General features: G+C 39.6%; 1 protein-coding gene across 3 annotated transcripts in view; it reads left to right on the forward strand.

Moving 5' to 3' along the window:
* The first annotated feature begins 517 nt into the window (after positions 1-517).
* The window catches only part of LOC142415338 (phosphatidylinositol-binding clathrin assembly protein-like), a 34,080-nt gene continuing 14,051 nt past the window's right edge, over positions 518-20,546 (forward strand). For 2 of the 3 annotated variants that reach the window (XM_075513538.1, XM_075513539.1), the window contains exons 1-9: positions 518-1,056; positions 9,111-9,253; positions 11,717-11,792; positions 12,653-12,755; positions 12,959-13,052; positions 13,155-13,266; positions 14,349-14,455; positions 15,076-15,117; positions 19,604-19,689. In XM_075513538.1, the coding sequence (XP_075369653.1) occupies positions 927-1,056; positions 9,111-9,253; positions 11,717-11,792; positions 12,653-12,755; positions 12,959-13,052; positions 13,155-13,266; positions 14,349-14,455; positions 15,076-15,117; positions 19,604-19,689 (893 nt within the window). In that variant the 5' untranslated portion in view covers positions 518-926. The remainder of the gene's footprint in view (positions 1,057-9,110; positions 9,254-11,716; positions 11,793-12,652; positions 12,756-12,958; positions 13,053-13,154; positions 13,267-14,348; positions 14,456-15,075; positions 15,118-19,603; positions 19,690-20,546) is intronic. The other variant, XM_075513540.1, reaches the window with a different exon arrangement.

Raw genomic sequence — 20,546 nt, forward strand, 5'->3', positions numbered from 1 at the left:
CCGATGTCGCTGCACGAGGCTCCATGGGAAAACTCGTCCCCCCCGGCTCTGCTCATCCCACCGAAGGACAGCAAGTGCCGTCACATCGTTTCCTCCACCGCTCTGACAGCGCGCGGCCGCGCCGGTCCGCCGGCCGTGCTTCTCTGAGGGCAGGAGACGCCACGACGACGGAGAAGTTGTTATTTTTTTCTTTTAAATCCACCCAAAGCACAAAGAGCTGGCGGAGGAGGAGGCGGCTCACGCCGCGGGGCGGAGACCCCCCGCGCTGCTGGCGGTCCCCGCCAGCGGGGACACCTGAGGGCCCTGCGGGAGGGACGGCCCCGCTCCCGGCCGCCAAACGCTCCCTGACGTCGCCTGTGACGGAGGAGCCCCACAGGGCACGCGGAGGGCGGCTTCCCGCCACAGGCCACGCGCGCCCGCCCGGGGGGCGACAGCGCGCGCCGCAGCGCGCCGCCCGACCCTCCGGCACGGGGCGGGCGCGCGGGGCGGGCGCGAGGGGCGGGGGCGAGGCGGGCGGTCACCTGACGCCGCCGCCGCCGCGGCCGCCGCCATTTTGTCTGGGAGCGTAAATGTGAAAGGGAAAGCCGGAGCGCAGCCCGCGGAAGGCGGCAGAGCGGAGCGGGGCCGGGCGCGGCACAGCCGAGCCGGCGGGGCCGGGAGGCGAGGGGTCGCCGCCGCAGCGCAGAGCAGCGCGGGGTCTGCGGGAAGAGCCCCCGTCGCGGCGGCGGTCGAGAGGAGCCGGTGAGGCGGAGCCCGGCGAGGACTCCCCGGTCGCCCTCGCCGGCGTCGCATCGGAGGGGGGCTGCCGGCGCCCGTCCCCCGGGAGGCTCCGCTCGCCCCTCGGCCGCGGGGGAGCCGCTGCCCCGGCCTTGCTGCCCGCCGCGGCGGGTCCGCGGGGGGGAGCCGCCGCCAGGGCCGCGCCGACGATGTCGGGGCAGTCGATCACCGACCGCATCACGGCGGCGCAGCACAGTGTCACCGGCTCGGCCGTCGCCAAAGCCGTCTGCAAGGCGACGACCCACGAGGTGATGGGCCCCAAGAAGAAGCACCTGGACTGTGAGTAGGACCCCGCGGTGGCCGCCTGCGGCCTGCGCCCCGCGGCGGGGGCGGGGGGTGGCCGGGGCGGGCGCGCGGTCCGGCCGCCGGGCAGCCGCCTTGAGCCCCGGGGCAGCCGGTGTGGCCTCTCTCCCCCCTGCTGCGGGCGGTGCGGGGCGGAGGGGCGGTGAGAGCCGAGCGCCGGCGCTGGCACCGGGGGTGGGGTGGGGGGGTGGGGGAAGTCGCGTAAAGGTGGGTGAACCTGACCGGGTTGCTCTCCAAAACTTACTTCACACGTGGAGGGGGTGAGCTTTGTAACACCCTGTCGCGCCCGGGAAACAAAAATATTCTAACCTCGTGAACTCTTCCCGATGAGCGCTTCTTAGTTTATGTGCTCTGGGTACAGTAGTGCTTATTAATCCAGCACCTGGGGAAAAGGTGGGTCAAGTGGTGTGGTTTTACTGTTGTGAGCGAGAAGTTAAGTTTTTAAGCACTCTTCCGCCCTTCTGTGCATCTGGTGGAGTGCAGCCGTTTAAGTATTTCTAACGTTTCCCGAAATACCATAGCTTTCTGTCTTACGGCTCTTGAAACGAGGTAAAAAGATTTGAAGCGAGGTAAAGGGAAGGGCGAAGGTGGACCAACATATCTCTCCAGAATGAGAGTATGTTGCCGCTGATATATTTAAATTTAACATGTTAAAACTCCTTTCTGTATACCAAAAGATGCAGAAAGCTACCCTTGATATCTGCGAAAGTATCGGTGGTGTTGCTTTTCTTCAGGTTTTAGTAACTGGATAGCAATTGAAGTTACTGTTTGACTGCTCAAAAGCGCAGTGAACGCTTCAAACCTTGTACATTGTGCAGTATACCCGTTCACCATCTATTAAAAGTGAAGTAAGTGTGTGTGTTTCCATTAGGGAGAGGAAAGAAGACACGAAGCTTTATGCTGGTTTCTTCAAAGTCAACGGAGCAGGCTGGTAGTTTTGCAGGACTCATTCAAGTTGGTGGTACTAAGGAGGGTCTGCTGTTCAAGCTCTTGGAAGAAGCGTGCTCAGTTATTATTTGAGGATAGTTTGGCGCTCTGATGCTGTGGCACTTGTCTGTTAATACAGACTTGTGTGAGAGCTTTTGATGTGGATCGAATGGTTAAAAACAACCAAATCTACATCTCGTTTGTTATTGATCTGAATGGGTGGAATCCAGCTACAGTAGTGAATGTTGCAGCTACTGTGTTGAAATTAAAAGCTTTAAAACTGGGTAACTGACAATTTCTTTTTTAAAGATACCTTTTTAAAGTTACCTTATTTTATTTTGTCTTGTGTTCTGCCTGTGGTAGAACAACTTAATGAGGTAACCCTTGAGTCCAGAAATGGCAACATAACAGGAAGCCAGAAAGTGGTGACAGCTTGCTCAATAGTTTGAAAGCTTCTGAAGCTCAAAAGATATAGTGTATTGTTTGAAAATATTCTTAAAATAATGTAATCTCCTATAAGTTACCCTCACAAAATAAGAAAATGGAAACCTGTAAAAACTATTAACTTGAGAACAGCACAAACTGAGGTTGCCTTTTGACTATCAAATTCCTTTGAATATCTTTTGATACAAACCTGTTTACTGCTGTCAGTCTCCTGAAGGTCCCCTTCTGTGCCAGATGAGTTCTGTGTTTTGGTGTAATTCACTTTCTCAGACTTTGGTCTGAGACAAACAAAAAGCTTGTTGTTCTGACTTGGTATCTGAAATAGTGGAACGCTTTGGTGGGGTGGGGAAAAAAAGATGTGAAATACAGTACCACAAATATCTCTCTAAGGGGTTAAAAAGAAAATCCCAATTAACATTCTCCAGTCTTCATTGAGCATACCCAGGCACTGCTTTTCAAACATCTGCAAGCCTCTGCCAGGCATTTCTTCTTTTTTCACTTTGTACATAAACTTACTTGTATTACCTGCTTGCATTTAAGATACCAGCTTAAATACTGTATCTCTGGAAAAATCACACAATGTATTTTCAAAGATACAGTGCAAGTACTTTCCAATTTAAGTAAAGTATGAAGGAAAACATAGCTTGGATTTAATGCAAAACACTGCTAGTTGCACCTTGGTCACTACATGTGTGTGTCATTCAAAATGCTACACCATCTGGTATTACTTTTAGTTGCTGCTCAAGAAAAAGCTTCACCAAGAACATGTTTTTGAGAGTTGCTGTAGTTGTATCGGGGATCGTGGAGGAGTATCAATTTGTGCACTCTGTTCAGATTAATTTTTAAAATCCCATTGTTGCCAAGTTTCCCCAGCAAGAAAAACTATAATATTACAATATGGGTGTTTACAGGAAGATGTTACACGTGCAGTGTGTGAACTAGTATTTAAGAGTCTTGGGTTTTGTCTGGCTACTAACTGCTGAGTAGTATAGTCATATTTTTCTTGAAGAGTGAAAAAAAAACCCCACACAAAAAAAACCCTGTAAGCAATATCAGTGGGAATACTTGGGTTTTTTTCCTTTTAAAGTAGGTCACGGTGTCCTAAATAAGTCAGCAGATCTATTTCTGTAGTATTTTGTAATATTTTAGGATAACATAAAATGTTATACAGAGGCTGATCTGTTCTCTTAGTGGAGCACCTGAAGGTCTTGTCTCTTCTTCCCAAGTGTGGGTTCTCTCACTTCCCCTCAGTCTCTTGAGTTTGGGTTGCAGTGGAGTGGGGCTAGATTATGCTTTTGGTGACATATTTCTTCTTGGCTAACTATTGAAAAGCCAGAATAAAAAAGAATAAATTAAAGCTGTAGCCAAGTTGGTAACTGGCAGAGTAGACTTGTGTGTAGACCAAAATTTAGGAAAATACAAACCCCTAAATTAATTGCATCTTAAACTTCTAAATGAACACAGTAATAAAGGAAAAAACAACTCCAGTTTAACTTGTATACAGCCTGCTTAAGAAGCACAGGGGAGAGGAAAAGAGTTAATGTTACTCATCAAAACTTAAAACTCCTATACATATGCAAGCTTTGGAAATTTTGTAAGAAGTGGTAATTCAGGTACTGTAAAATTGTATTATGTAACAGAATTAGGCTCTTAAGACTTTTGCTTTAGGAGAAAGTTCAGGTCTCCACCAAATTACCACAAACTTTTAAGTTTTGCCAATAATATCAAATTATGACTGTCACAGCTTTGGGTTGTTTTTGTATCTGCCCGTTCTTACTTTTGGCAGCTAGGGCTCATGACTGTCGGGTGAATGCTGATGCAGTGTGGTTCTTGTAGAGATATGTAAGTTGTGGTACAGTGTGAAGAAATACTTTTGAACTCTTCCACAGGCAGTAAGGTGGCTGTCTTTAATTTGAAGCTCTTTAGTAATCTGTGATGCTTTTCAATATAGTGATTGACTTGAACAAAAAAAAAAGTTAATGTTTTTGTAATCTATAAATGTGGTTTTTATTTAGAAATTGTGTAAGGCTTTTCAAAAAACTTTATGGGCTATCGTGTATCCTTGTTTAGTGGGGGAGTGGGACAGACTAGCTGAATTGCTTTGCTTCTGATAAAGTAACTCTAAGTTCAGATTTAGCTATTATATAAATGAAACTTAAAGATTGCTATCAAATCTGCACTGTAAGAGCACATGGGCATAAAAATGTTTGTATCAGTCAGGTGCTATCTTTTAATTAGGTGTTCCAGCAAGAATGGTTGCATCCCTTAGGCTACACTGAGAAAGTTCGCTGAAATGGCTCTTCTGTTTTATGTTTTTGTAATCTAGAGTTTATGGTACAACTTCCAAAAAGAAAATGTAATTTTTTTTCAAGACTGCTGGGGTTAAGGAGAGTAGTCTTAATTCTTATATCTGTCTCAGAGCAGCTTCAGTCCTGTGACAAAGTGGAAGAAATACAGAAATATTAAACCATTATGGTTGTCTTTAACTTATGTATTTACAGTACCCTTGAGAGAGATATTCCTGAATCAAGAAAATTATTACTTTCTTGTTACTTGAAAGCTGAAAAGTATGTCAGTTTTTGTCGGTGCCTGGCTGAGAATTTTCCAAAAACCTGATATATTTTTTTTAATATCTGGATTTATGCATGCTGTTCTCAGAAGAGCTGTATGGTTTCATAGATCATGTTGCCAGTATTTCAGATGAGCTGTGGAAGAGAAATCCTCAGTACTCTTCTAGGCAGTAAGATTTCCACAGCTCTTCCAGGCTGCTTGAAAACAGCTATGGTACTCTTCTGGTTTAAAGCTGTTTAATTTTTTTTCTTTTTTTTTTCTGTGTGATGTTAACATGTTTCTAAATTCCATTCTAGAAATAGCACCACAGTTTCACTTGCAGTTGAAACGATTCCTCTGGGTAATTGGCAAAATGCTTTGAGTTCTAAAGTGTTTATCTAAGTAGTGCGATAAGAAAATGAGCATCACTTGCCCTACACGTTTCATTCCAGTTTTTGCTGCCAACATCCATATCACAGTTGCCCAGCTGTCAGTCTCTCAGGTGCATGTGTTCCTTTATACTTCCAGATGTATGGTGTTAATAGCCTTTTCCTCCTTTGCTGCCAGCTGTAACAGATCCATACAGTTGTTTCTATGTAGATATTCCTATTTCAGACTTAGACGAATCATATTAGAGAAATGACACATGCTTTTTTGTTATGTATCTCAATTGCTAGAATTCAAATGTGATGCTAGCTTTATTATTACTAGTTGTAACATAATAATAATAAAAAAATTGCCCTGAATAGCCTTATTAAAGAGTCTTTTTAAACTTAGGTTTTTGCAAAACACTCTTAGGAAAGGCCAGTTTTAGCCTATAAAAATGCACTGAGATTTTTTTTTTTTCCACTGTTCATTCTTGGTTTAGTATTTTGGAGACATTTTGTTTGCCTAAGCGTGTGTTTTTCGGTACTGGCTTATGTGTTTGTGCATTCAAGGAAATTTTGAAACCAGAGACAACAATTGTGCTAGGTGCCCTCAATAAAAATGGTCTTCAGGGGAGCCAGTATGTCTCATCTTCGGCACGTCTAAAGTGCATGGGACTTGCAGCTCACTTGGGTCCTCTAACCTCAAGCACAGCTTGAATTAGGCTATGAGTAGCCCTACATAATGTGAAATATTTCCTTTCGGTTGCCTTTTAAAATGGGCAGGCTCACATCTTACAGAAGCAAGTAGCACATGGTGGAAAACCTTATTAGCACTTTTACAGAATTACTGGAACTGCACTTTTCAATCGCATGGAACCACACTTGTGGAATAAACTGGTAGCATAAGAGCTTTTCTCTAATGCACCAGAGGTCTATCAACTTCCACTCTCTTACTGTCACTTGACAGAAGACTTCTTTTAGTCTTGTGTACCAAAGCAGAAGGCAGTTGCTCCCTTCTGAAGGTAGACATCTGGATGGCTTTTTGTGGTAGTAAACCTTTATGATGGCATGATAAGCCAAAGCTTTTTTTACCGATGTGTGGCTTAAGGAGAGGTGGTCAGTTGCAGCAGTTGATATCGTTACTAACAGTAGGATTTCTGTCACGTTGTGCCTGAGCAGCACTATAGGAACACATTTGATAACCCGCCTTAGACATGAGTATGTGCACGGTATCTCCCAGGTGTTCAGCATCATCTTAGGGGGTACTGGAACATCTGCTGGTAGACCTTAGCTGGAGGGAAGGTGACAAGATTGAAGTCTCTGTGGAGAGTGCTGGCAAAAAGTGACTGAAATTAGCTTGGCTAATTTAACTTGAGAGCAGAAAGTTGGTTGTTTTTAACCTGGATCTTCCCTCCCAGTTTCATCAATAATAAGCACTCTTAATATTGAAAATCTTCAGTGAAGAATTTGGCTTGCTTAGTGGTCATGTGAAGGAAAAGGAATTTGTGCAGAAATAATATTTTCGATAGGCTATCTGTGTGGTCTTTGACCTCAGCAGATCAATGGAATTTCTTTAACTGTTACCTAGTAGTAATGTTATAGGTATTGCTCTGTACAGAGTTTGTGGGGGTTTTGTTCATTGTTTTTTTTTGTTTGTTTGTTTTTTGTAAACTGAGAATAGGAATTATGACTTGTAACAGTTCTGTAATGTTTCTGTGCTGGTTACAGACGCTTCAATTACATGAAGAAGACTGAGCAAGATCTAGCAGATCTTCATAATGCTTGCTTATAAACTGATTGGATTTAGGAAGACTTATTTGCCTTAATGTGTTTTGAGAGAATTACTTAGGAATGTCATAACAAAGTTCTCGTTCAGTAGATGAGGCTGTTGAATTAAAATTCAGGTTCTCCCTATGTATAAATTCTGGAATTGGGACTTGCTTCGTTTTATGGGGCAATAATTGTCTATGGACTGTTTGGACTTTGAGAAATTTTAAAGTACTTCTTAATTTGACACAGTGTCTGACGATGATACAGCTGTGAGTGGTGAGCAGCATCTATCAAATGACTTGTTTTTGAGTATGTTCACATTTGTAAATCCTGAAATATTTTAATACTACTCAACAATAAGGTTTTGATGTATAGCTTGCTTAAAACTTACTTTCAGGGCTCTTCTTTTTGTGCAGTTATTTCAGTGTTTTTGTGTGTTGCTAATAAGGATGAAGGTTTTCATCCCAACTTGCATGTTTTGTACATATTTGGAAACCCTTGATATCAGACTGAAATTAGTAACTTACTAGAATTTGCGTTTTATAGCTTTCTACCTCAACAAGATACCATCTAAAACTCTTTACTCTGTTAAAATTACTCTGGTTATTAAATTATTCTAAACAGTGATCCCTAATCAAAGGACTTTATGTTCTTAATAAACAGATTATTAATTAAGATACGTCTGTAATATATTCTGTGCACTAGAACAGATAAAAATTCTAGGTGCAATATTTCTATGGCGTATTTTGTCCTAAACTATCAGTCTGTGATCTCCAAGTTCATGTTTAAATTGCTTGTTATAACGTAGTCTGTCCTGTACATACCAGTAATAATATGAATAAGTTGGCCATTTCAGTGGTGCCAACACCTCAGTATTCAGTCGTTGCCCAACTTCCCAAGAACCTACCCTTCTTCAAGTACTTACACACACAAACCACGTAAACAGTAATGCTGCTCTGCAGCCAACAGGCTGCTCACAGACTTGGCTTAAATAAGAGGCCACAAAGGAAGCTTTTCAAACTAGATGTTTGTTTTACTGGCCTTGCCCAGTCCTTAAGGTGTACTTTGATCACACCCGAGCCAAATTTAGCTCAGAGAGAGAATAAATGTCTAATGTGCATGTCTTGAGGGGTTTAGAATAGTTCTGGATTCAGTTCTTTGCTCTCTTCTCAGCAAGTGCCTTCACTAGCGTTCTCAGGCAGGCTTTTTTCCCATGTATCTGCTGGAGCCTGTTCTGGTTTTGTACCAATACTCAGGCAGAGACTTGAAGCTCCCTGTCTCTGACCTCCCAAGTTAATGTTCTACTATTGAGTTTATAATCAGTCTTGGACGCAAAGAGCTTTTTTATACAAAAGCCTGAGACCTGCCATGATCCACCAGAAAATACTTAGTAGGTTGGTGATTGGGTTAATTTAGCTAAGTGGAAAGGTGTGTAGATGCAAATTCTTGCTCTTAATTCTTATAGAAAAGAGGCTTATTATAGGTTTGTAGCATCTCATTTGCTGTCATGTGTGTCAGTACTCATGCTTAGGTTGGAGTTGCAGGGTACTTGCTGCCTGTTGATCTTAAGAAGTATAGATGTTTCAGCTTTTCCTTGCTTCTCTGATGTGTTTGTTTGTTTGTTTTGAGTGGCTGATTGAGTGGCTTCAGGCATTGAGCATCCAGAAGTTCTGCACTGGCTTTCGGACAATAATTTGGGCATAGAGTTTCTAGTGGAGCAGGTTATTTATTGATGAGATATTGGGGCTCCATAAAATTATTGAAATGCCTTTGAAGTTCATACTTGGAGTCTTTCAGTAAAATGCAGTGAATTTGACCAAGGAATGTGAAATAGCTCAGTTATTTCTTAAGCGAAGAACCGAAGTTAATGCTTCCAGTATGAATTGTCAATGTAAAAACACAAAATAACGTGATGATCCTCTCTGAGCATATAGCTCATTGTAATGCTTTGATTTTTTTTCTTTAATTTAGATCTAATACAGTGCACAAATGAAATGAATGTGAATATTCCACAGTTGGCAGACATGCTCTTTGAGAGAACTGCAAACAGTAGCTGGGTTGTAGTGTTCAAAGCTCTAATTACAACACACCACCTCATGATGTATGGAAACGAGGTAAGACATGATTAGTTCTATTAAAGCCTCCTTGGCAGTGTTTTAAAAAATTGTCTTAATCTATGAAGCATTAGATATGTACGTCAGTTTTTCAAAGGTCTTTGTTTTTCCTTTGCTGATGGCTGTAAAGTACTTCTCCAGAGAAGAATATATTCCTTCATTATTTCAGTACTAAAATGTATCAGTGTTTGCAATTTACCTTTAGGTATCTGGGTTGGACTGTTAGGGAATAATGAGTGACCTTTCTAGAATAAAGACATGAAAAACTTCTGATGAGCTTTAGTTCGTTAGGCTTATGCTTATCAGTAAGAGCACAGCAAAAGAGTCTTGGCTGCACATTTATGGAGTGCTAACAACCTATTAACAGATAAGATACTTACTAAAGGGGGGAGGAATATGGTGGCTAGAATATTTGATCTTGCAGATAGTCATCTAATGGTTCAAATCGTCATATGTTGTTGCCATTACCAGTCCTCTGAAATAGGTTTCTACTGCATTTAGTTCACTTAAATTATTTCATCACTATTTATGAAAAGCTTCCCAGATAATAACATGGCATTAGAAATGTAGCCTCTCTTACACAGTCCTTCTGTTAAAAACTAAACTTTGTCTTGGTCAGATGACAGTTTAGTCCTGAACTTATGTGTAGTCATTCTCCTAATAGATGACTGTTGAATAGTGGTAATATTGAAATTATGATTCTTAAAGGTACTGCTTCCAGCCATTAAACTGCTCTGAAAACTTAAGTGTTGCCTCCTCTCTCCAAAGCTCTGTGAACTTAGTTGAAATGACCTGTAAAACATAGTGTGCTCTTTGTTAACACTTCCTCAAGTTATTTATGTGCTTAAATTGTAGTTTCAAGACATAATAGGCTGAAATTAGAGGATAATACGAAGTAAAATTCACTGCTTGGAATTCACTACCTATTCCAAGTATCACGCTGAAACTTGAAAGGAAAAAAAGCCAACAACTGAACCATAGGAAAAAAAAATCAAAACTCAGTGTGGGGGCTACCAGTCAGCATCTGTTTGCCCATGCAGCGTTTTGTAGTGGCAGAAGAGTTGAATTTTTATGTCTGTACCAAAACCGCTCCTCAGCTTTGAATGGGTGCATTTGAAACTTAAAAAAAAGTTCCTTTATACTTGCTGAGATAATGTGGCTAGAACACTAGTTCTGTAATTTCAGGTGGAACTCTTCACTCTTCTAATACATTAAAAGAGGCCTTGTTCTTAAACAGATAAAAAATTGTCAGATGTTGGACTTCTATTTTAAGTACAGGTAGATATAGCAGAAGGTCAAAATGTTGTCTGAGCAATCGGTCTTGCAGTTTCTTGTTTAACATGACTGTTTCTTGTGATGAAGTTTTGGGTGAAACAGGTTAAAACTCCTCTCATCTGTGCGTTGCGCAATGCAAGACCCCTGACATCTGGAGAGTGAGAGTTAGTCTTGGCCCTTTTAAAACGAGATTCAGAACAGTAGCTAATTTTGAGATGTTTATAGACAGCTTTTGAATATCACTGTTCTGTTTCTGATCATGTTCCAATTGTTTTTCTTCTATATCTCTTTGAATACAGTACTAAGATGTACAAAGACCAGATAAACCGACTGGAAAACAGAATAAGAAGTTAAAACAGTGCCAGAACTGTTGGTAGGCAAGCTGCGTGTTGTAGACTTGTGTGAACTCCGTAGCTATAGACTGAGAACACATACAGAGTTACTGATGAGGTGGTACGTGACAAGTTGGGGGATCATTTGGGCCCCTTGGAAGGTGAAAGTACTGCTTTCAGTTTAAATAGTACTTGTGAGAAGAATTTTCTTGTTGCTGTGCTAAGCCCTCATTACAATTCCAAAGAGCAGGTGCTGTACTGAGCCTGACTGAAAAAATGCTAGTTTTGTGGAGCCCAGCGGTCCAAACCTGGCAGACAGGTGGATTTCCACCATGAAGGGTGAAGGAACTAGGCCCTGCGTGCTGTGGCAGCAGAGGGATTCAGCTCAAAGACGTAACAAGTCCCTTAAGCTGTATTGATCATAATCCTCTTTTATGGACTAAAACACATATAAAGAAGCAAGAAAGTCAAGAAATTACAATCATAGGAGATCTATGTGGAACAGTGGCAGAGAAACTTTTAAACCTACCTTGCTATCTGGATGTGTTTGTCTCTTACTCTTGCATTATTTATGGAGCCAGCTATTATTTGTCAAAACTTAAATATTGTTTACTCAGATCACTGCATTATATATTTATATATATATATATATATATAATTATAATTCCCATGCTGCTGCTCACCACAGTTCCAGAAGCATTAAGTTTTCCTTTAAATTTTTTCCTTTTAACTAATTTTCTATTGTTCATAGAGGTTACTAGAAACAGTTACAAGGTAAGTGTAGTTTTCTTGTAATATGCTTAAATGTTCTGACTCTCACAACAATGATATTGTCAACTTTTTTCTTCACCAACAGCGCTTTATCCAGTATCTTGCATCCCGAAACACTTTGTTCAATTTAAATAACTACCTGGACAAAAGTGCCATGCAGGGTAAGGATCCTTCACTGAAGGAAATAACTCTACTGCTTTTTTGCTCTGTAATAGCGCCTGTGTCGGTGCACTCTAGGAGACAAATGACATTTAAATGGAAGGGTGTTGCAATATAAATTGCGCAAGGCACCAAAGAATGTCTAACCAAGAATGTAGACACAAGGAAAGTGAGATTCTGAGTTACCTAGCTGAGTGCTAGAAATCTGTCTGTAATGTATGTATCATGCGCATACACAGCTGTAAATTTTAAATAGTGAACTCTTAACATTGACTAGAATAAACCTGATGAATATTAGCACAATGATCTATTTTTGCTGTTGCATTTTAGTGTCTCAGGAGTAAATGTTTACTGTTAAGGTGCATGGAATGGTAGCTAGGATGTGCTGTATAAATAGTGAGAACTTCTTCAAATCTCTGAGAAGTCTTTTAATTACTTGCCAATGGTAGAAAACGTTTTTGGGTCTCTGTGGTTTTTAAGGCATTGCGGATAAGTTATCAAAGTCTTCAGCATTTTACTAGGAATACATTTTTAGTCTGATTTCAAGAACATCTTAGTAAGAGCAGCTTGGTTCTTGCCTAATATTTTATGCTTGGTTCTTGCCCAATATTTTAATGTGTTTAGGTGTTTATTCTCATAATTGCAATGAATGCTTTTTCCTAATCTTAGCAAGTTAGGAAGAAACTGTAACATTACATTTCAAGGTGAAAAATAGTGACTCTCAAGACTCTGGAGAGTGCGTACGAAGCGTTTTTTATGCAAGTTGATGTAAAATGGGCTAGTAGGATAATAGTTCTTGAAAAGAACTTAAAAGAAACTGTACCCCTTCAAAATGTCTGACTTACAAATGCTTAATTTTTAGGCTATGATATGTCTACCTTCATTAGGCGATATAGCAGATACTTGAATGAAAAAGCACTTTCATATAGACTTGTAGCAGTTGACTTCACCAAAATGAAAAGAGGGTAAGACTGTTACTGCTTCTTTTGTTAGATGTTTCGTGCGGGGGGGTGGGGGGGGTGGGGGGGTGGTGTGAATACCAGTTGTTCTTGAGCTTATCGTAGATTGGTGTTCCTTTTGGCCCTTTGAAGCAATATAGTATTGTTGAAACAGCATAATATGCTGAGGTCTCTTGGTAACTTATAAACGTGTGTCTTCTACTCTGTAGGATAGATGGAGTGATGAGAACCATGAATGCTGAAAAGCTTCTGAAAACCCTTCCAATCATACAGAACCAGCTTGATGCACTCCTTGATTTTGATGTAAGTACTTTAAGCTCAGTGTTAGGTAACACTCTCATTTTGAAGTGAGAGTTTCATTATTTTATTAAATACTAATTTACTTTCTCATTGCTTTCTACACAGGCCAATCCAAATGAACTAACAAATGGTGTTATAAATGCTGCCTTTATGCTCCTCTTTAAAGATTCCATTAGACTTTTTGCAGCATACAATGAGGGGATTATTAATCTTTTAGGTATGTGAGAATTTTTTTTAGCTTTTAAACTTTTGTGAAAGATGTTGAGAGAACTAAAGAATATAGACAATTTCTGACTGCAATTTCCTAATAAATTCTCTGCTCCGTTACCATTAAATTAAGCCTGTCTTAGTTTCAGTGGTGCCTGGCATAGGCTTAAACATACGCTTCTGCCTTGGAGAATACATCTTGAAATAGGAATTGAGATGAGAGAGTGACTGGCGAGACTAAAACAAGGATACCATAAATGCGCAGTGGATGACCTTTGGCAATTGGACTGTAAAAGTATTAGTGAGATACCTGGTATTTTGAGTATTTAGTGTAGTCACAGTATTGCTGACTTCTGGTTTCCCATACTTTCTTTATAGCTTGACTATTCACTTTTACCTGGTACCTGAATCTGCATGAACCTAGTCGATGACATATGTAGGGTTTTTTGTTCAAGAGTGGTAAGCTCTTGGCGAAGCCTTGTAATGACTATTCAAGCAAATTTCTGAGTGAAAACATCTGATCAGTTTGTCTGTTAATCCATTAGTTTTTACTCAATGAAATATCTATAAATATACAGGGCAAAACCATAAAAAGTGAAAGGATGTGGTTGATTCTCCTTTTGGTAGGTCAGTTCAGTGTATGTACCAGTTCAATAGCCATTCTGAAGTCTTTTGGATATTGAGCCCATTTACAAACAGCAAAACGTATTGATACAGGGTCTAAAAATGTAAATACGTACCAGGAATATTTTCAAATGATAAAATAATTTGCCTGATTGCCAGCTAATAAGCTGACTTCTTGTAAACATTCCCCTAAATACCTAATTTAACAATTGCAGTGATTCACATCCATGTTTAATAAAGCTTTGCGTTATATTCTAATGTACTGAAATAGAAAAATCAATGTTTTTCTATTGACTGACTTATTACAAAAGGTGTTGGGTATTCATGTAAACTTTAACATCTGAATAGCTTTGAGTTACTCCTGTCTGTTCTCTCCTTGAAGTTTGTCTCAAATTAACTTTTATAATACTGTGTCACCTTTTTGCTGGGAAGGCTGTTATCTTACAAGAGTTTTATTTGCATCCTCAGAAAGATATTTTGATATGAAGAAGAACCAGTGCAAAGAAGGCTTGGATATTTACAAAAAATTTCTAGCCAGAATGACCAAATTGTCAGAATTCCTCAAAGTAGCAGAGGTAAATAAATCTACATCTATGGAAAGGATATCATTTAGCTGTCTGTACTGGTACAGTAGTCTATATTCATAACAACAACTTCACAAACTGATTAATGTTTGCTTAACTTTGCTATGCAAGGAAGTATTCTACAGATTAGGTATTTTAAAGATTGTATACACTCATTAACATGAAGTGAGATTCTTGGGTATCCTTTTTATTAGCCAGACAACATAGTAAACTTCCTGAAGTGGTGTTATAAATGTCATGAATGGTCCAAAATGTATGAACTGAATGTTACAGTCTATTCACAGTGCTGTCCTTTACTGTAACTGCTCAGAATGGAGTAGTTCTAGTAAGCAATGTGGGTGTTTCTAATGTTCCCCGTAAGCTTTTCTGCATGAAAAAGTTAGGCTGGATGAAAAGTCAGATTTGCTTTGAGAAGCAATTTAGTGCACTTGTGATTTCTAAGGTGTGTTCCTAGTGAAACTCGTACCAGTTCAGAAAGTTATGAATACCCCTTTTCAATATGTTAGTTTCTATGTAACATTCAGACATCACTGTTTTTTATTTTCATTGCCACTGCATGTAGTAATGTACATTTTTTTTTTCTTCCTTTTTATTTTCTTTTGTAAACCCAGCAAGTTGGAATTGATCAGGGTGACATTCCAGATCTTACTCAGGTCAGTGTGCATATCATATTGATTAACCCAATTATTTTGTTCTTTGCATTTTTAAAGGTTGTTGTGTATCATAGTAATCATTCATCTTGAGAATGTATTTTCTTCTATGTATTTATATATGGGAAATATGTATGGTGACTGTTCCCATTAATTAAATGTACTCAGTACTCCCACTTCGCAGCTCTTAATAAGATTTTTTTGATTGTTGAAAGCAATAAAACTCACAGAAAATATATTTCAAGAACTTACGGTTTTTATCGCAGGAGATTGACTGGCATGGAAGCCACAAGCATCTTGCCATGCCTTGAGGAAAACCTATTTCACTGTAACTTAATGTCTTTTAGCACACTTAAAGATTACAGTTAGCTAGTTCAGTCAAGAATTTTTTTCCTTCTCCTGAGGTCTGAATAGATTTGAAGTTTCTATATCAGCACTTAATGCTGGCTTCAGTATTACTCTGTGGTATGAGGGACATGCGCAATACAAGTTGTGCACTGGAACGTGTAGGCTAAAAGTTGGAATGCAGGAGAGTACCTACTAGTGAAGGTAAATTGAGGGGCAGAAAGGAGATGCGAAAGATGGTTTGATTGATGAACAGGAGACGCTGATAGTCCACAGAAGGGCACAAAGTTATTCTTCGCAAGTTACTTCAGTTCATAGGGACATTGTATTTCTAACAACGCAACAGGACAGAGGTATTTGGTGTTTTTTCTGTAGCGCAGAGTAACCTGATGGGTAGAATAAATGGCAATCTGTCAGGAGACTTGGGCAATAAACTGGAGTGCCTTAAAGGTCTAGAGTACTCAAGCTGTTTAAGTGGAGAGTGTGAAACAGTTTAATGTGTAGACTTTGCACAGTCACATCTAATCCTGCAGTGCATTCACAAAATTAAATTTCATGGGTTAATCATGTAAAAATATATCTACTGTGAAGATTTGCCTAAACTTCATCAGTGTCTTTTTAATATGGAAATCAAATCTAAACCACAAACTTCCATTGTCAGTGTTGTTCATTACTGCCTACAGTATGATTTCCATCTGAAATCATACGTGTTACAAAGTACAAATCTCTAATACTTGCTCCTAGCAATTAATATTAACCCCTTTAAGAACTTCTAGGCCTTTGTGGTAGGAAAGAAATATGATTGTAGCCAGCAGGGTAAGAGCAGGTAATGAGTGAAAACAGTAGTTTGATGTTTTCTATTAGTGTTTGATCTTAGCATCTTACTGTGTCTTTTGATTAGTACTGCAGTATTCAGCTGGTCTGTATTATGCTCATCAAATTATACTCAAGTCTGAAGTTATACTTCACTGGGTTTGTGTGCACTTGTCCAGTTAATTGGGTCATTATAAGGCTCTTCAAAGCAGGGTTTTTTGATTTACTGAGAATAGGGGATTTAACTTCTTTTTGCTGCTCTTTATATCTGAAACTTTGAGTGTGCAAAACCCTTTATATCTACTGTTCTCACAGCATTTTTTCTCATAGCTCAGCTATTCTGTTTTAAGTGCACTTAGACATGAAAGGCAACTCTCTGAACTGTGGTGGTAGATGTCAGCATCCTGTGTATTTTGACAATTTCAATGCCACTGTTAAGCGTTCCGCTTCCATAGTAAATCTCATGGCATTTAATAAGAGTTGAATAATTGTTCATCAATTTAGTGCCACATTAAAAGAATTTGCTAAAATTTCTTAATACTAGGCTTTCACAAAAATTAGATTTTCATTGTGCTTGTGTTTCTGAAATAAGTTCTGACAGATTCATCTCTTTTGTTTCTATTCTGGTCTACCATATTTAATTTTTTTTTCCAAATACTTTGTTTACATTTCTGGTGTATATTCTGTTCTGGGATATGCATATTTCAGAGTTTCCTTAAGCTGTTCCTGACAACAATGGTTTTATGTCTTTAGAGTCTAGTTTACTATTCCTGCTGCTGTATAAGCGGTTTTCTTCCTTGATTCTAATGTTCACACTACTGCTACTTTTGCTGGTTCCTATAAAGAAAATGTTTTCCTTTGTAGGTGCCCTGTTTCACAATGATGTTGCTTGCTTTCTGTTTATAGCTGTTACTGTATTTTATGAATGCAACTGGGTCATTTTCCTCTGTATGGATGTTAATCTGTCACAGATGTCTTTGGGTAGGGGGAGGGAGGCTGCGTCATAAAATACAGCCTCTTTCAAGTCATGATGTCTGTATTATGCCTGATGTCTGTATCATGATGTCTGTATGATGCCCAGCCATCTTTTCTGACATAAAACTACTAAGATCTGTTCACTTAAAATTTCATCTCTGATGTTTTGTTGGATGTCTGCAGCAGTGTGAAAGTTCAGAGAAGTTACTGGTTTGTTGGTTTTAGGTTTCATGGTTGACGGGGTTGTGTAGAGGGTTTTAGTAAGTATAGAATTTGCTTTTCCATACAGATAAGTTTTAGAGTGGCCTTGGAAAAAAAAAAAAAAAATGAAGACTAGGAAAAACTTTCTGGAATTAGGGTCTCCTGCTATTAAGATTATTTTTCTAGCTATGTCATGCAATGCCTTTTGCAAACTATTGTTCCTCCTGAAAGGTAAAAGTACGGGGTTTTTTTGGTTTGTGGTTGGTTTTTTTGGGTTTGGTTTTGTGTGGGTGGGTTTTTTGGTTTTGGGGTTTTTTTTTTGTTTGTTTGTTTGGGTTTTTTTGTGCCCAGTACCCTTCTGGAAAGATATTTCAAAATGTTCCCCCTTAGGGTTTAGCTGTCTAGTTTGAATGCTGAATTTATTCATGACCAGTTGTTGAGGTAACTACACTGTCTTAGCTTACCTGGCTCTATTTATAGAAAGAAATATCAACTCAGGCCTTAACTTTAAAACAAGCAGTCTTATAGGATTATTCTAATTGCTTTTCTTTGCATCTGTTGTAGCTTGAATTGGCCTTCATTGAATGTGGGAAGCTAGAATTGTGCTCGTTATTTCAGAGGGGAACTTGCCAAAGCCTTGTGTGATTAATATTTTTCCTCTTTCCAGGAAATACTTTGGTCTAGCTTTTGGTACAGAAGGGCTAGCAAGGGCAATCTTGTTTTTCTTCCAAACAATGTCTGTCATATCTGTTCTACCTATTGAAAGTTGGCAAGTGGCAAGAGACGCTTAATGTTTCTGAAACCCTGCCAGATGAGGAGGATAGAGCTGCAAGTAGATTAAAACTTTAAAGGTCTATTCCCTTCATCTGAATCTGCAGTAGGATTTGCTTCACTTGTTTTAAGGAGTCTGGACTACATAGTTAAAAGCCACAAGAGCAACGTGGCTAGAATAGCAAGGCAGAGAACTCTTCCAAAAGTGCTAGCCAAATTATTTTGCTTGATGGAGGTTGTTTTTATAGGGTGGTTTGGAGAAATCTTACTTCCTACTAAGTCTTTGTAATCAAGATGAGGTCAAATTTATTCTGACCTTTGAAGCTGTTTCCTCTGTTATGGAAGAAGTATTTCTGTAGCGGATACAAGTATATAGCAGAAAGAAGGCAGGTTATGATTGGCACCTCTTTCTTGTTTTCTGTAGGAACCAAAGCAGCTCTGGTGTGCCTTAGTCTGTATATTTTAAACTTGCTCTTTTGTTAACTATCAGCTCAAATCTTTTGTCTTGGGTACCAAATAATGTCATGGCTGTGATCTCAAAAGTCTTGGTAAGCTTATGAGTATCGGTCACCTAAAACTCATTTAGGTGTCTCAGATCTTAGCTGATGTGTCTAGTGCCTGACTTCCTGCTGGAGTTAAGTGGCGAGAGGCCTGTTTTTTGGAATCTTCTTCATTGCTTTAACAACAGCTTAATGTTTAAAAACTTCTCATGGGTAACACTTTGGCAGGGGGGAGGGTGGCAAAGCCACCAAAACCCAACTTTATTTGAAGTGATGTTGCTAGTTTCTGATATTTTAGGATACCAGAGGCTTTGGAGTAATTGAGTTGGTTTATTGTGTTGTCATGTGTTGAATAGCTACTCAGTCTGCAAGAGCATTGTTGGGGTCACGTTGAATTTGATTGCTTTTTTTATCAAACCTAACATTCTGCTGTAGTCAAGTGTTTCTAATGCAAGCCTTTGACTGTAAATATTTGAATGGAAAGTGACTGGCTTTTTGTTGTTATGGGGGAAAGGGGATCAAAAATGCAAAGGCTTCGTTTGGTACTTCTGTGAGTTTAAGGGAGTACTGCTTAATCAGCTGTGATTATTGGATTAATCTTAACATAGCAAATACTGTTGCCAAAAACAAGAATGAGGCTTGTGTACACAGGAGCAGACACTACTCTGGGGGAGTCCTTACTCTGTGTCTCTGTGGTGCCACTCCTTTCAAAGAACCACAAGTGGGTAGATAGAATTCAGGTGTGGAAGATGGCAGCAAAACCCAAAGGCACAATTATTGATGTGTGGGGTTTTGTTTGTTTTTAGTGGATGAGGAAACTAATCTGTGTACTAAACAATGATGTGTTGTTTAAAAGTATTTATAAAACACTGCTTCAACTTTAGGCACCCAGCAGCTTGCTTGAAGCACTGGAACAGCATTTGGCTTCTGTGGAGGGAAAGAAAACAAAAGAAGTCTCTGCTGCCAGCAGGTGAGCACCCAATGAATTACAATTATGCCTATACTACAGATTTGTCATCTTCGTACTAAGAATTTTCAGTGTTCAGTCATTTGGTGTTCTCCCTGAATTTTATTCACTTCCAAATACATCTTCCTAGATGTATAAATGAATCATCTAGTGAGCAGTAGTCTCACAGAGTAAGTCTGATAGCTTAATCACATTTGAAATCTAGGTATGTCTGCCTGTGTCTCTGAGAGACAACTTCTTATGCTGTAATAAACCATTAAGCTGGGGCCTTGTATATTATTCTTTTTAGCTTTTACTTGTTTCAAGTCCTTTGGCTTAAAAGGGTTCTAAGGTATTTGGGTTTTGAGGCTCTTTTTTTCCCCAAGATAGGATGGTATTTATCTTTATTGTCAATTATCTACCTCTCAGACTGAATTTATCTTAACCTGCTTATAAAAGTTCTTCAGTCCCTTCTCAGAACAGCCAAATTAGCTTAGATGCTTTGTGCTGACAGGAATTGTGTTATTCTTTCTGTCAAGTATGGTATCAATACGTATGAACAGTACTTCTGACTGAAGAGTGGGAGATCTCTTTTGGCATAGGCATTCTCCCCCAGAAACTTGGTAAATATTGATAAATTATCAGTATAAGCTACATCTCTGAGTTGCTGTCTTGCTCCTCAGATTTTTTTTTTGCAAGTATCTGGGGATTCACTGCCACAGTATTCTGCTAAATAGTATACTATATAAGGAATAACTTCTGTGCTTTGTTTACTGTTATATGTATAATATGTACAAACAAGCTTTCTGTGCCTCTGCTACTTGAATGGAATAGAATTCCAGTCTAGTTCTATATGGCCTTAAAGAAAAAAGACAGCTGAT

This window comes from Mycteria americana, chromosome 10 (assembly GCF_035582795.1).
Source record: "Mycteria americana isolate JAX WOST 10 ecotype Jacksonville Zoo and Gardens chromosome 10, USCA_MyAme_1.0, whole genome shotgun sequence".
Classification (NCBI taxonomy): Eukaryota; Metazoa; Chordata; class Aves; order Ciconiiformes; family Ciconiidae; genus Mycteria; species Mycteria americana.